This window comes from Sarcophilus harrisii, chromosome 1, assembly GCF_902635505.1.
Source record: "Sarcophilus harrisii chromosome 1, mSarHar1.11, whole genome shotgun sequence".
In the NCBI taxonomy this organism is placed as follows: domain Eukaryota; kingdom Metazoa; phylum Chordata; class Mammalia; order Dasyuromorphia; family Dasyuridae; genus Sarcophilus; species Sarcophilus harrisii.
In genome coordinates, this window is record NC_045426.1 from 331,704,978 (window position 1) to 331,722,460 (window position 17,483).

The 17,483-nt window shown below is 34.4% G+C and overlaps 2 protein-coding genes across 2 annotated transcripts; one reads left to right on the top strand and one right to left on the bottom strand.

The window, feature by feature from the left end:
- Positions 1-1,437: 1,437 nt before the first annotated feature.
- LOC100920628 (olfactory receptor 13C9-like) lies at positions 1,438-2,376 on the bottom strand. Its single transcript, XM_003763134.1, has one exon. The coding sequence runs from the start codon at positions 2,374-2,376 to the stop codon at positions 1,438-1,440; it is 939 nt and encodes a 312-aa protein (XP_003763182.1).
- A 13,861-nt stretch (positions 2,377-16,237) lies between these two features.
- On the top strand, positions 16,238-17,176 carry LOC100920372 (olfactory receptor 13D1-like). The gene has a single exon (XM_003763133.1). It carries the CDS (start codon positions 16,238-16,240, stop codon positions 17,174-17,176), a length of 939 nt encoding a protein of 312 aa, XP_003763181.1.
- Positions 17,177-17,483: the final 307 nt, after the last annotated feature.

Genomic DNA, 17,483 nt, shown 5'->3' on the forward strand with positions numbered 1-17,483 from the left:
ATATTTGCTACCACAAAAAGAGCTGCTGCAAACATTTTTTTATGTATCTGGGTCCTTTTCCCTCCTTTTTTGATTTCCTTGTGTTACAGACCCCATAATGGCACTGGTGAGTCAAAGAGTATGCACAATTTTATAGCCCTTTGGGCATAGTTCCAGATTGTTCTCCAGAATGTTTGGATTATTTCACAACTCCACCAATGATCCATTAGTGTACAAGTTTTCCCACATCCCCTCCAACACTTATCATTATCTTTTCCTGTCATCATAGTCAATCTGAGAAGTGTGAGATGTTGCCTCATTTCTTTTTTAATTTGTGTTTCTCTAATCAATAGTAATTAGAACATTTTCATATAACTATAAATGACTTTAATTTTGTCAACTGACAATTGTCTGTTCACATCATTTGAACATTTATCAATTGGGAATCTCTACAGAAAATTTTAAATATAGTTTTTTATTCTATCATCTTACCCAATATCTAATACATAGTTGACACTTAATAAATGATTATGGTTTGATTAGTCAATGGAGAGTATCTTGGTCCATTGTTAAATGCATTTAAATGAGTAATCAAAGAATACTGTTAATTTACCAGCCCCATGATGTTGGGCTGATACCTTGCATGAGAGAAACTGGAAACAGTTCATTTCACTTTTTCTCCTCTGTGTTACCTTTTGACTCTGCTTCCTTTTTTCCATGTTAAATCTTTTACTCTCAGGCTCAGGTCAAAGAGTTCCACTTAGCTTTACAGATTGGGTGCCATTTGAAATATCTAATTTTGACATTAGCTTGGTTTTCTATTGTCCCACTGATATTTTTATTTGGACCACATCTTTTACCCTTAGCTCATGGGTGGATTCTTTCCCTGTGATGAATTTTCCTGATCTTTACCAACCAGCATTTTTAATCTCTTTGTAGGATTCAGGGAATCCATAGGAAATAAATCACTTTAGTCCCAGATATGGCATGGAAAAGAACTCAATATCACCAAGAAGAAAAAAATAGGGGAGATGGTCTTCATTTAATCCCATTTAGTTCATAGTCTAGTGCAAAAACCACAATAATATTTTGGGGTAAGGGGATTGGGTGCTAGGAAGATGTTATTTGGGAGATATTTAATCTGCATAAGCTCCACAGAAAGACTAAGCTTTAATTGGTGCCCTTAAATTTAGACAAGAAATATGTTTAAATTTGGGCAAGAGTAGGTAAGAATGCCAAAGAAGCAGTCTTTCTTTACCTATTATCTATTGGTCCCCCCAATCTAATAATAGAAGTTTAAAAAAATTCACATAAAAATTAGGTCATAGTTCATCTTCATGAGTTTTGTTCTGCTTATATTTGAAACTTTTTTCTTCATAAAGAAAAAAATATTAATTTTCACCTTACTTTTGTCAGTCATAAAAAGGAAGGAAATTATGACCGGGGGGAAGCATCCTGTTAGCACCTCATGAAGGGTAATCTTTTTAGCACATTTCTCATGGCTGCATTTACCTCCTTGTTCCTAAGGCTGTAGATGATGGGATTCAACATAGGGGTCACTACTGAATAGAATAATGTGACAAATTTGTCTGTAATTGAATTTTTGGACTTAGGCTTCATATACATAAAGAGGATGGTCCCATAAAACACAATCACCACAGTCAAATGTGCTGAACAAGTAGAAAAGGCTTTTTTCCTGCCTTCTGCAGAATTAATTCTCAGGATGGCAGAAAGAATAAAAATATAGGAAATAATAATTAGCAATAATGGGGAGAAAGCAAGTGTTATGCTGTCTATCAACATAATAATTTCATTCAAGGAGATGTCAACACAGGCCAGCTTTAGTATGGCTAAAATTTCACAAAAAAAATGATTTATTATATTTTTGCCACAAAAGGGCAACCTTATTACTAGACCTGTTTCCATAGTTGAGTTCAGAAAACCTACAACCCAGGATGCAGCCACGAGCTGTACACAGTGTCTCTTGTTCATAATTATAGGGTATCTGAGGGGATTACAGATGGCCATGTACCGATCATAAGCCATTGTGGCTAGGAGCACGCATTCTGTAGATCCCATGGCAAGGGAAATATACACTTGAATCATACACTCAGAAAAGGAGATGGTTTTTCTCTCCATTAAGAAATTTGTCAACATTTTGGGGACAAAAGAGGATGTAAAACATATATCTAAGAAGGAAAGATTACTGAGGAAAAAATACATTGGTGTGTGAAGGTGACCATCCAGAATGGTCAAAATAAATATAATACTGTTCCCCAGTAGAATTACCATGTACATTACCAGACATAAGAGAAAAATGAGCACTTCAATTTTTGAGTATTCTGAAAACCCTAGTAGAACAAAGTCTCTCCCAGATGTCCAGTTGGCTCCTTCCATTACATTTGTTTTCACCTATAACAATTGAGCAGAAAACAACAGTTTCTAAGTAACTGGTACCTGGCGATGTGGAAAGCTTGAGAAAAGACAAATTTACCTTATTTGACACAGAAGAAATCAAGGAAGAGCAACAAAATCAGATTATTGTACCTTTTACATTTATTGAAAGGCAATTTCATTTCCATTCAAAAGGACTCACTAAGCCTGTACTTTCAATAAATAACCAGTAAACATTTAATAAGTACCTAATACATTCCAGGCATGTTCATAGCATTATGCAATTGAGGATATAAAGGAAAAAATATGGTTGTTGCCATGAAGGAAGAGAACAGTTGAGAAGAGTGGATAAGATTAGGATCCCTATATAATGATATATTAGATTTGATGACTATTGATAAATCCTCAAGAAGAGGAAAACCATTTTGTGGAACATCTATGATAAGTTCTAGAATAAATTCTATATCATTCTTGGGGTACTGAAATGGGGTAGAATTCTCAGAACTGATTTTGTGAAGGCAAAAATACAAAGAAAAAGGTAAAGCAATCTTTGATCTCAAAGAACTTACATTCTATTATATAGGAGACAATATATACACACATATCTGGTACATAATAGATGCTTACTGTCTGTTAATTGATATTCTTTTTAAGAGACCTCATTTAAGGGCAAGCAGCTTATCTTTGTACAGAAATAGTACAACTTTTGTTTATAATCTCTGAAAATATCTCTAGTACTTTTGGCAAAGAAGACTTATTATACATCCATTCTTCTCCATTAATTAGAAGAAAAAAAATCTATATTATGCTTATAAGTAATAAATATATATTGTCTCCTGTAATAGCATATAAGCTCTCTTTTTTCCAAACCATCTTTCATATAATTAATATAAGGATTTTTATAATGCTAAGTTCTGACTATATAATTTAACTTTAAAAAGCTTCTCCTGTTCCCTATAGGATAAAGTACAATTTATTCAGTCTTAATTATTATTAAGGTCTTCCACAATTGGATTGTAGCTCACATTTCCTTTTTTTATATGTATCTTTTCACATGGTCTTATTTGAGACAAACTGGCTAGTAGCTTATCTCCAAAATCTTTATTCCATTTCATACCACACTGCACAAAAGTTGGCCAATTAATCAGTGAACTAGCATTTATTAAGCATTTTCTTTGAGTCAGACACTGTGCTATTCTTGGTCTGCAATCTTTCCTATCTGTTGAAATTTTTGTCTTTTCCAAGGCCTGATTCAGGTACTACCTAGTCTATGAAGTAAGCTAATAAAAATGTCCTTTCCCTCTTCAAGATTTTTCAGAGACCCTTATCTTCATTGCTTTCAATATTACAATATATTGTTTTCCACGCCTGTTGAGTAAGCCCTATCATAGAATTAGAGATTAAACATAGAGACCTTAGAGATCATCCAGTTCAATTCCCTCATTTTATGGATGAGGAAACTGAATCCTAGAAAGAGGAAATAACTTACAAAAGGTATGAAATGGCACAACTGGGGTCTGAATGTTTGTCCTTTGACCCCAAATCTCACTCTCTTTACTCTTCATATCAGACTAGAAGCTCCTTTAGAGCCCTGCTCCTCCATTTTTTTATCCTTGTATTTCCTTTGTGACATCACTTATATCTCTCAGCATACTTTCCTTTCCTTTGCAAATGAATAACCAGAAATTCTGGCTGACCCAGCCTAGTTCAACCTCTCCTTATTCATATTTCTGTCCATAATGTCAGAAACAATAAAACTATTTCTTTTCAGCAATCTTTTTAAGTAGCCTTTCCCCATGGAAGGTAGAGTTTGGAAATAACTATTCGGATACCTTAGCTGGTGCCATCTTTCACCTGATATACCTCCTAGGTTACATACATCTTCAGGGGAAGGAGGATGCCTCACCCACCTTTGGACCTGGTGTGAAATTTGCAATAGAGTGGGATTTGGGAGAAAAATTCATGGGATGGAAGGTCATAATATTACTGAATTATAGCTCCAAGAGAATACAAGCTCCATGTAGTCTAATACTCTCATTTTATGAGTAAACTGAGAACTAGGGAAGAGGAATGATTTTCCTAAGATTACATTAAGGCTGAGATATTTTGAACAGTGATTTTCTGACTCCAAAGCCAATGTTCTTTTTCACTGTATTAAATTGATATTTTGAGTTTGAAAATATTACAGAACATTCATATTGGGGTATTCAGTCAATCACTGGTGAAATTTTAGAGCCATGTATCATTACCTTTTTGCTTTATTGCAGATTAATGACAAATGATGGTTATCCAATCAGTAAATTCAACCCAGAACTTAGCGATCATTAAAGCTGAATATATTGACCTTTGTTGCTTGGTAAGCAATCTCCTGTGCTTGCAAATCAAATGCTTCCCTTCTCCAAAGAATACATTGAAATTTCAGAAACTCATAATAATCTGAGCGTGTAATGAGCTTTCAAATATGTTCTAAATGAACTTGCCTAAGTATTAAAATAGTACTCTTGATATGATCGAAGAAACTCAAACCTTCTATTTACCTTCAAGTATGTGTTATTTTCTTCTTTCTCTGTTGTTAATTTGATTTCTAAAGTAGCTGAGAATCCAAACAGGCTGTGGGTTCCTCTCCTGGAACATTCCATGAAGTGATCAGATACAAGATTCTCAGAAATATCAGCACCAATAACATTATATTGGCATGAAGACGCTCATTAGGGTCTTCTCTGGAACAAGTTGAGAAGTAGCACAGTCAGACCTGGCTTGTGCTTATGATATATTAAAGAAGTCTTGCATGAGATTATTAAACTGATCTCACAGAAATGATATCTTTAGATTTTCCATAGTCTCAAACTGAGACTTAAGCTCTGGAGGACCAGGGCTGCTGTGGGAAGACAATTAATACTTTCTTTTCAGAGACCTTTTCCATCCCTTAGGCAATTTCAATTTGTAATTCAGGAACTTCAGCATACTCTGAGGAATAATGCTCCTAACTTTTGCATATCACATAGACTCAATTATCTCTGCTTAAGTTTTGTTGTTGTTGTTGTTGTTGTTTTGTTTTGAAGCAAGAATCATTTCCAATTCTGCCTTTTTTTTTGGGGGGGGGGGCAGGGAAGAAGTATTATGCTGAGCCATCAAAAACTCTTGCTGTATAACACTTCTCAAAGAGATCAGAAATTTGAAATATCAAAAATTCTTCTATTACAAATATTCTTTATCTTTACACCAAAAACTTTCCCAGAAGGTCATAACTCTCCAGACATGAACAAAAGAAAATAAAGTATAAATCTGTGGAACTGACACTGGAAATCTGAAAATGCTGGATTTTGCCCTTAAGTGGAAAGCAGCAAGTAGCAAAGAAATTTCTTGTACTGATCTGAACTTTATTTAACAACTGAAATCTAAGGAAATTGCTTAAGGCATAGGGTAATTAAATTAATTGCCTGAGGTCAAAAAGCTAGAGTGTGAGAGAAATAGCATTTGGTTCTAGGTCTTTTTGTTTCTGAGGCCAGTGAACTATCCAATGTACCACATTATCTTTCATAAGCAATCATGATGAGTCCCATATTAATATCTCCAGTCTTGACTACTGATGACAGTTATAGTCAATGGAATTTGCACTTATTCCTGAGTCTCGGGATCTGGGTGTGAATTCTACCTTTTTCTCTTGCTTTAGGTAGCCTTATATAGCCTTAGGTAGTTCATATTCTCTTAGAGCCCCAGATTTATATCTATAAATTAAAAAGATTTGGCTAGTGTCTCTGTGACTTCTTCTGACTGTAAATTTTAAACATTAAAACATTTGTCAGTTACCTAACAAAATTAGAGGGAGAAAAGACAAAAAATGTTATTGTACAGTTCATATTGATTAGTTGTTCAACCCTGAGTAAAATAAAAAAAAAATCATTATTTCAAACATATAAGTACAATGTATCCCCATATCATCGAAATTAAGTTGGTTACTCATGTGTGTATCTTCACTGTTGAAAAGAATTAATGGCTTTAATGGTAGGCACTTTTAATGCCTTCTGCTATTAATCTGGCATAGAATTTGGAGTAAAAGGACCAAGGTTAAATTCTTACTTCTGTGTAAGTTTGCACAAATCACTTGATCTTGTTATGCCAAAGTTCCCTTTTAATGGGGTGACCAGTTCCTCCCTGGTCCTATTTCGTAATTCTGCCTTAGGTTATAATCATCCCCTCTTAATGGTTGAGATAAAGGTTTTATAGACATTCCTTGATGTCATTAGAATATCAGTAACCTCCCTCTATCCCCACCTAGCTCCCTCCATTATGTCATTGTTCTTGTTATTCCATAAAAGGCTTGGTGCCCGGATACTGGGGGCTAGACTCTTTGAGATGATAGTCTCATCTAGCCCTGGGATCAACATGGATGCATTGGTCCCAGTATTTCTCTCCATTTAATAAATTATTGAATTGGTCTCTAATCTCTGTCTTGCTCAGTTTCTTCAGCATTACAATCTCTCTGGGTGTCAGTTTCCTTTCCTGTTAAATGAGGCAGTACTGCTAAGTGATCTTGATGAGGGATACATATGGGGTACCTAAATGAAATTAGGGTTTGATTGAGGTCTAGTGGCAGGTCTGGGGTACAGGGAGTCAAATATAGTTCCCTTGCAACCCCATTGGATTCGGCACAAGGATATTGCATTAAATGAAGTCTAGTGGCGGCACAAGTCCCCAATAAAAGCATTTATTGGCCCAAAAAACTAGACTGATAAAAGAGGTTTATTATGGGGTTTGGAAGTAAGGTTAAAGTATAGTTAAGGAAATAGGTAAAGATAGAGATAAGAAGGGCACTGGACACGGGGTTCACATGGCAGAGGGTCCTGACATGCCAGGCATAAGGCTGGCATGTTTGGGACCTCTGCAAACAGGGGGTCCCAGCTTGGCCCCTTTTATAATGGGAGATTTAGGTAGAGGGGCCTGTGGATGTAGTTCCAAGTTGGCTCAGATCCTAGTGGGGCTGGGACAGTTCCGGATCTTTTATTGGAATTCAAAGGGACCAGGATTTGTGAATCAAAAGGTCCTTGATTTTTAATTACATCAACTAGGAGGGGTTGGGAATCAGAAAGAAAGGAATCTTAAAGGGACCATATCCCCATCAATCTCTAACATTCCTGCCAGCGCGCATTTAGGGTTAGGGTTAGATTAAGCCCATGATCACAAGACCCTAGGATCTCATAAGTTTAAGTCACTTCACTGTAAGAGATTCCTAATAAAAAATCATGTGAGTGTTAATCAGAATTTGTAACAACTCTGTTGAAAGACATCTAAGCAGTTGGGGAATACAAGCCATTACTGAAAGAAATCCATATAATAATATGCTTGATCGGTGGTCATTCAGCCTCTTCTTGAAGACCTCCAAAGATCTCTTCCACAAATTCTACTTTTGGACAGCTCCATTAGGACAGTTTGATTTCTTTTTGAAATTTTTTCTTTTGTGACAGTTAAATTTTAATTTTTTTACCTTTCTCCCTTCCAATCCTACACTAGAGAAGGAAGAGATATTTTTGACACAGATACATATACAAAACTATGCAATGCATAGTTCTCTGCACTTGGATAGAATTTCTCTGGACTTGGATAGAATTTTCCTTCATAGTCCTTTTATAGTTAATTTGAATTTTTGCAAAATTCAGAAGAGTTTAACAATTCACATTTATTCCTCAAATAACATTGTTGTTACTGTATACAGTGTTCCCTTAGTTCTGGTCATGTTACTCTAACATTTTTATGCAAGTCTTTCCATATTTTCAGATAATTAAGGTTTTCATCATTTCTTACAAGATAATAGAATCCATCAAAACCACATACTCCAACTTATTCAGCCATTCCACAGTTGATAGATATCCCCTCTTTTCCCAATCCCTTGCTACCACAAAAGAGAGTTACTATAATTATTTTAGAACATCTGCATTCTTTTTCTTTTTCTCAGATCATATTGGGAAATATGTTGGGGTATAGTTTCACATTACTCTCCAGAATGGTTGGATCAGTTCATATTTCCAACAACAGTGTGCTAATGCCCCATTTTTTCCATACCCCCTCCAACATTTGCCATTTTCTTCCTCTATTATTTTAGTCAATTTGATAGATGTGAGATGATATGTCAAAGTTTTTTTAATTTATTTTTTATTATCAATAATGATTTAGATAATTTTTTATATATCTATGTATAGCCTTGATTTCTTCATAAAAAATTGCCTGTTCATAACTTTTGAACCTTATAAGTTGGGGAATAACTCATAGAATCCTTTTTTTTCTTCATTTTTAAGGGTTTATCCATTTTTATTTGGCATTAAATGGGCATCAATTTCCAAGATGAAAAAGAAATTATGGAGATCTCTTTCTCTTTGATTTTATAATGGAAAATATTTAATGAAAACTCTAGAAGTTATATTAAATAATGAAATGAATGATGGGAAATAGCATATATCTTTTATCTTAAATATATTTTGGTGAAGTGATGGGCATCATTAGACAATAAACCTGAATAGTACATAAATTATCATTGCCAATCTTGGACCTAAAGAAGAACTGAAAATATACATCTCTGTCCTTTTTGGCAGAGGGTGGGGGTTAAGGCTGTAAAATATTCCAAATAGAATCAGAATCAATTCATTTGTTGGTTTGTCTTTCACAACAGAAAGTTTATTTTATCTTTGGAGAGCACCTTTATCTCCTCTTCTTTGCTCTTGAATGGGGGTCTATCATCTGTGAATAAACTTTTTTTTAACACTGACAAGACACATGGAAACATTCACTCTGATTTTTCCATTTCAGGTTTAAGTAGAGTCTAATAATTCACCCTATAAAGTCATATTGAAGAGAAAGTCTTCTGCTTAAGATGCCAGTGGAATTCAATCAAATTATACAAAAGAATACAATAGAAGGATTTTTTTCAGTCAGTTTACATGCCCTAAGCATCTGAGCCATTGATTTAAGAATACATTTTATTTATTTATGAGTAAGGTCAATTATTAAATACAAAAACTTTTGAGCTGTAGACTTGGACAAATTATCCTTCTTTCATATACATTGTTCTTCCTCAAACTGTGATCCAGTTCCCAGCCCTGCTAGCAGTTCCTTCACAGTCCATTTCCCATCTCTGGATCTTTCTACTGCCTAAATTCTGTCACTCTAACTTTCCCTGGCTTCCTTCAAGTCTCATTTTAAATCCTATCTCCAAGATAGTTTTTTTGAGTCCCTCTCTCTACCCAACTGCTAATGCCTTCCCCTTTCCAATTATTTTGATATATGCTGTACATATCTTAAATGGACCTAGTTTTTTTAGATATTTTTCCCGTAGTAGAATATATGATCCTTGAGAGCAAGTATTTTCCCCCAGTTTCTTTGAATGCCCAACACTTAGCCCAATATGTTGTAATGTCAAAAGAAACTGAGCAAGACAGAGATTAGAGACCAATTCAATAGTTTATTAAATGGAGAGAAATACTGGGACCAATGGATCCCAGGGCTAGACGAGAGTATGAGTCTAGCCCCCAAGTATCGGGACAGCAAGTCTTTTATGGTATAACAAGAACAATGACATAAGCAGAGACCTAGGTGGGGATAGCCTCATAGATGGAGGTTACTGATATTCTAATGACATTAAGGAATGTCTATAACACCTTTATCTCAACCATTAAGAGGGGACGGTCATAATCTTAAGGCAGAATACAAAATAGGACAAATGGAGGAACTGGTCACCCCATTAAAAGTGACCTTTGGCATTACAATGTCACAAAATATGGGTTTACTAAATGCTTGTTGACTGACTAACTTAATATCTGAAAGTTTCACTTTTGTTGTTTGAAAAATGAATACAACAGTATCTCCCACATAACAGGATCTTTTGAAAATCAAATAATTTGTGCAGGTGTTTTGTAAATATAAATATAAATTAATGTGAACTAGTAGAATTAGTATTATATCACTTGGAGTAATTGATATGCCAGAGGTAAACATCAATTTTCCCTGGCCTTATTATTGAGTTTCATATTTGCCTATCAAATTCAGCTTACTTGCCCTATAATTTAAAAGGAGCTATAGGAACAAGCACTTTGAAATTATTTGTTCACTCTTGCTTCTACTCAACTTGTAGGAAAAAAGCTTTCAATGGAAGCACTTATTTCTTCCAAAGGAAGTTTGAACCACATAGATAGTGACATGCAAATAAGTAGGAGAAGCAGATATGCAAATATTAATCCTTTTGTCATTTTAAAAGATAAACCATTTCTGCAGCTTAAAATAAGGAGAAAAGTTAATCATTGGAATAGAATAAGGAAGCCAGGCATTTCTTGTCTACTAACTATGTCTTCAGAGCACATCTGCAAGACTTTCTGAAAATATCGACAAATTCTACAGAAATTAGTATGAAAACCATCTAATTATAAAACAGAGGTATATATAGGAATGGTTTTGGGTAGTATGCTCTTCTCGAACTAAATTATATATGTTTAGAGAGCAGAGACATTATTTGTTCTTTTTTTTTTTTTCATTATTCTTTGCCACATAATGCCTACACTAGCACCTAGCAAAGAATTTTTTCATAGATATGGGAATTGACCTTGTTGATTTCATTAATCTCTTTGATACCAGGATGAAAAAACTATCTCTACCAAGGTAGTTGGGCTTATATGTTAGGAGAGTTGTCTAGAGCAATGAGAGGAAAACATTTGTTCAGAGTCACAAAGGTAAAATCTGTCAATGGTGGGACTTTAGGTCTTATTATCATAGATATTTTTCCATCAAACTATGAGCCTTCTGACACCTTAATGATTTCTTCCATTTAATTGAATTCATATAAACTATATTGTAGCCCAGACTGAAGATTTGCTTAAAATAGTGTAATGTAACAAGTAACAAGTTCCAAATAATTGGGCCTTGGGGGCACTGTTTCTGAAGTATCAGAAAGTTTTCACTACACATATATATCCAAGTCAGAACTTTAAATTGCTTTGGGGACAAAGCAATCCCTAAGAGAAAGAGATTTAAATTGGCTTCTAAACAATGTAGCTGATTTTTTAGACATGTGAAGGCTTCTATTAGGGGGTCAGGGCAATAGTTCTTATCTTGTTCCTTGGCTAAATGAAATTGAGTAATCCCTTGGAAAATTCTTGAAAGAGATTTAATATACTTTTCTTCTATGTTCCCCAGACCAAAGCAAGTTTGATTTCTTTTTGTTTAATACACCTTTGGAATAAGTCTATTGTTTTACATAAATGGACTTTGGAAATTATATATAATAATAACACATAACTGAAATGTACATAAGATCATAAAATTTTGGAACAACATAATTCCCCATTAGGAAGGACTTTTGGAAACCTATCATCACACTGAGAAGCTTCCTAAAGTAGGAGACAATCAGTTGCCTTAGAAAGAAAATCAAGGCAAAGCAACCTGCAATGTGCTGAAATCTAAGAGGAAAGACAACCTCCCAACTAGAGGTAAATAGATGTAAAGACTGAAGACATAATAATAACTCAGAGCTAAGCAAGACTCTAGTCATAAGAATAGATTGGATTAAACAATCAAATATGGGTATTGGATTTGGGGGACACAAATGTAGATTCTAAACTAAATCATTTGAGACAGAAAGGAAAGATAGAATAAGAAAAACTTTAACAAGTCAAAATTCTGCGAAAACAAAAGAATGTGCAAAATAAATAGAGACAGAGAACTAGATCTCTGATTTAAAATAATAGGTATTAAGTGCTCAGTTGAGGACTAATAATTTCATTTTCACAGAGTATAAAGCACACATTGAATTTTATGGGAACATTAGCTAAATTGATTTGCTAAACTACAATATTTGCATTTCTGCCATAGCAGTTTTTTGATAAAAAAAAAAAGAAAAACAATTTGGTCTCTGTTGTGGAAGAGATGGTAGAGCAACTAGAATAATGCTTCTCCATTATTCAGACTGTTAGAGAGAGATAAAGGAATAAATAAATAAATGCTTATCCAAATGAAAACCATTTCTTAAGCCCTATGTGAAGAATATTGTGCTAAGCATTGAGGATAAAAATTAGAAAAGCTATACAATCACTTTTCTCTTGGCATTCATTTTCAAATAAAGGGAAACAGCTGCGATTAGAAAAGGCTACATGGTATTTAAGGTACAGTACAAAAATAAATGCATCTTCTTTAAAGCCATTTCTCCAAATAAAACCATAGTTATTTATGATATTGAAGTATTTGAGCACTGAGCACCTTAATGGAAAGAAATTTATTTTCTTGGTCTTTAGCAATTATTGCTGCAGAGAAATTTGTGAGTTGTACAGCAACTGTAGAAGCAGTTGTCATATCTTATCCCAAGGTCTGATTCCCTGAATTTTGGTTTCAGAAACTTGGCTAGAAGCAGGTCCAGTCTTCTTCATATTGAACTTAAGCAGTAAACAAGATCATGTGTATGATGAGTCCTAATGTCTATGTTTCCATTTTTCCAGGTAATAATGGTGAATTGTAAGTGACTATGTGAGTGACAAATCTCTGAATCTCCATTGGAAGACAGCAGGGTATGATGGGGCTATAAACACAACTAGAAGTCAAAAGCAATTGTGATCAGTGTAAAGGTAAATAAGTCTATAATATCCATCATAATTTGGACTAAGTGATATATGTCTTCTAAATCAAGACTCCACAATTTTGAAATGAATTTTATTGATAAGAGTTCCTCATACTGAATATCAAATTTCTGCCATACTATATACATTTGACAGAAGGAGTAAACAATAGATTCAAGAGCCCTAATTTTGGAGACAAGATAGTCTAAAAGCCCAAGTAGAAGGTATGAGGTAATACTAATATCACTTCCTCTACCTTACGTGTTGTGCTTCAAACTTTTAACTTATTTATTCTAAGAAATAATAGCTGTGGATACTAAGCATCTCCTGTCCAACAGGCAATATTAATTGCTACAGAGATAAATAGTCCTGCCTCTGGATCTTTTCTTACTAATGCTTCTTTTTTATGTTTATGACTTCAGGGATCTTATACACTGTCTTTTGTGGAGACCTTCCTTTCATTATCTCTGGAATTGAACACTTGTCTGACTATAATAAGGCATCTGATTACTGAGGTTCCTTCCATTGTCAATGTTGTTTCAGCATAAAGAGAGGACTTGCTCCATAAATGACAAACACCATAGATGAAAGTAGGAGCAGGACTGAAATGCATTTTGGATAAAGTAAAGATAGTGTGAGAAGCAAAGCAAATTGAAAATAGAAGCTTCCTTTTGATAGTGGATGGTTGTCATAATTAGGGAAAGTCATTAATGTAACTGGTACAAAGGAGCAGGATTTTATAACATTACAGCTAGAACATGGATTTTAACATATCCCTAAAGATAGCTTTCAGAAATGCATTTCCCTTCTGAAAGAAAATATAACTTTAAAACTCATCATATTTTCGTTACATTTGCTTTTAAAGCTTAAAACATAGCACATTTTTCTTAGAAGGCTAAATGGCTTACATATATGCTTGATAAATTCTAGTTAAGTAAAGAGAAAAGGAAAAGATAAAGCTAACATCTCTAATAATTATTTAATAAATACTCATGATTTACCTAGATTAGTAACTTTAATCATATTCTTCTGTCATAATATAACAGTTTTGAAAATTCAGAGTATTATACTCCAAAGTTGTCAGGTGTAAGGTCATGCTATTAACAATCATAATCTTTAAGTAGGTATGAGTGTCTGGCAGTTTGTGAAAGAATGCAATAAAAGTAGAGGTTAAATGTGAAAAAGAACAGGAAATTGTGCAAAGGAAGAGAGGCATTACTTTATTATGATTATGTAATCATCCTATTTTACATAAGGATATATGGCACTGCGTGTGACGCAGTGGTATTCCAGGTATGGATTCTAGGGCAACATAAACCTTTATTTGGGACTTCTGCTTCAAATCCTCAGTAAAAGTTCTGCTGGATTATATATGACACTAAAAGTTGTTTCAGTACATGGAAGGAGACACTCTCTTTAGTCTGTCAAGAAAATCTGAGCACAGTGTTTGTCCTCCTGCAAATTTCTTCAAAATGATTAGGTACTTGGGAGACTGTAAGAATGAAACTAGTGAGTATAGATATCTTATGGACTTCTGATCCATGTCAGCCTCTGAATGCTCTTCAGATAGTAAATGAGAATACCTAGAATTGCATGAAATGGTTCAGAGTCAAAGGGATGTCAGAGAGGAGGCCAGGGAGAGAGAATGCTAATTTGGACAAGAGTCCCTCTTACATAAAATATCTAGAGTTAATTTGGTGAAACATCGAGTAAAATTTAGTAAATTTGGGTGGTGCAATGGAAGGAATGTCAGTCCTGTTGTCAGAATCACTTGCTCTTCATGAGTTCAAATCTGGTCTCAGACACTTACTGAGTGACCTTGGGCATCACTTAATATTGTTTCCCTCCATTTCTCATCTGAAAATGAGCTGGATAAGGAAATGGCAAAGCATTTCAATATCTCTGCCCAAAAACTCCAGGTAAGGTCACAAAGAGTCTAACATGACTGTAAAATAACAAAAACAAAAGTAACTCAGCAACAAAAGGTCCTACCACATGTAGAGCACTGTGCCAGGCAATGGAATAGATACACAGATTAAGTTATAGTCCCTAATCCCAAGAAGTTAGAGCCCAGAGAGGGGTTATTAAATATATTTAACTGAATCAAATGCAAAAATGTTATCTGTGAAATAAGAGTAAAAATGAGTAGAGACCATTTAGAAAGAGTTGTGTAACAACATCTGAAAGGAAAAACCAAAAAAGTCAAGAAGAAAGTAATATAAGTATAAGAAATCAATGGTGAATTCTGATGCTAGAAATGTGACTGGTTTTTAAATATATTTTATAATATGTACTATGTAAGGACATGTAAGTCTCACAGAATTTTTTTTTCCTTTTGACAAAGAAAAAGAAGTGTTAACATGAACACTTTTGATAGTCAACTGACTTGCATATAAAAATACGTGAAAATCTTCCTGCCAATTCCCAAATTTCTTAAGAGTGGGCACAAAATGTGAAAAAAAGTAGATAATTAAGGCTTTAAACATAAGATTTGAGTCAAGAAGAGCTGATAGAGATCATAGTAAATTTAGATTAAACAAGAAGTAAGGGGAAGGACTTAAGTAGAAACACAATTTTCTGGTCTCTTTTCTTCTCTTTTACCTATTTCCCTCATCAGAGAAAGCAGTTCTTTTCATTCTTTCTGGTGGTCATAGAAGCAAATTTTACTTTGTCCCAAAAAAAGACTGGGGAACTATATGTCAAAATATACCAAGAGGAACTAGGACTCTATTGAACCCAGAATATGATGCTAATTCCATTCTATTGGCAGAATAGGTTTTGTGATATTTTATAGACATTGTAAATAAATTAGTCTTAACTACAGTGACTTATTTCTATGCCCTTGGATATTTATACTATACTAGATACTAGCAAAAATTTATGTTTACAAATATTCACCAATATCTCTTAGTCTTGCTTTCTCTCTTTCCAGCAAATTCATGTGTTTAGTGCATGGATATTGAATCTACCGGATACTGTTATTTTAAAAGTACCAATAATTCCTAGGTCTAGAAAACCAATGATGGGTTAAAATCTATTCATAGACTTGTGTGTGGATGTGTGTGTAAAACACTGCTATGTTGAAAGCAAGAGTGATTTGGATACCACTTTGGAGATGTGTAAAATCTGACTTGGATACTTGATATTTACATTTATATTCATGTGTTAAATATAGGATTCTCAAAAGCTAAAATAATATTTTAATTCACTGTAGTATGATAAAGTAATAACTTGTCTTCTTGTTTGAAATATTGTAGGTAGAAGATAGAGAACAAATGGAAAGACACAATAAGACCTCTGTGACTATGTTTTTCCTTCATGGTCTTGCTGGTTACCCTGTCTTTTATTTGGTTTTCTTTCTGTTATGCCTTATCATGTACATTGTGATCCTATTGGGCAACAGTTTTCTCATTACAATCATCATTCTGGACTCTCATCTCCATACTCCTATGTATTTCTTCCTCAGTAATCTCTCATTTCTGGACATCTGCTATACATCGGCTTCTATTCCCTTGTTACTTGTTAACTTCCTTTCAGAGGAAAAATCTATTTCCTTCACTGGATGTGGACTACAGATGTTCTTTTCCTTTGCCATGGGATCCACAGAGTGTGTGCTCCTTTCTGTAATGGCATTTGATCGTTATGCAGCCATTTGCAACCCTCTGAGATATACAATTATCATGAACAAAGGGCTTTCTGTGAAGATGGTGACTGGTTGTTGGATGGCAGGTGGGTTGACTTCAGTGATACAAACCTCCCTAGCTATGCGTTTGACATTTTGTGGGAATGTCATTGACTATCTCACATGTGAGATCCTGGCTGTGTTGAAATTGGCCTGTGAAGATATTTCCCTCAATGTGATTATGATGGTGATATCAAATATTTTTGTAATAGTGACTCCAGTGGTATTCATATTTATCTCCTACTTATTCATCCTTGTTACCATCTTGAGAATCAATTCTGTTGAGGGAAGGAAAAAAGCCTTTTCCACCTGCTCTTCCCATCTGACTGTAGTGATTATGTTTTATGGGACCATCCTCTTTATGTACATGAAGCCAAAATCCAAAAACTCCTATGCAACGGATGAGCTGATTGCTCTCTTCTATGCTGTGGTCATTCCTATGCTGAATCCCATCATTTACAGTCTGAGGAACAAGGATGTGAAAGATGCTGTGAAAAAGCTCAGCAAAAATATCCTCTCACAGAGAACATGAGAGACTGTAATATACCAATCATATAAGGAAAAGAAAAAATAACTTCCCACATTCAGAATCCACTTTTCAAAGCCTGGTTGTTTCTCTTCTGTACTGAACCACTTCACCATAATCATCTATGATAAGGAATAATCATGGAGGGGACTATACTGAAAAATATACAATATGAAATTTTTTTCTGTTTGGAAAGATAAAGGATTTAAGATTTGCATTAGTAGAACTATGATGATAAAGCTAAAAACAAGTAGGTAGAAGTTGAAAGCAATGCTAGACAAAATTTCCCAGTAATCAGAACTTCATTGGAGTG

Coding starts and splice junctions, on each gene's coding strand:
- LOC100920628 (XM_003763134.1), bottom strand. CDS start 2,376: ATGGAAGGAGCCAACTGGACATCTGGGAGAGACTTTGTTCTACTAGGG.
- LOC100920372 (XM_003763133.1), top strand. CDS start 16,238: ATGGAAAGACACAATAAGACCTCTGTGACTATGTTTTTCCTTCATGGT.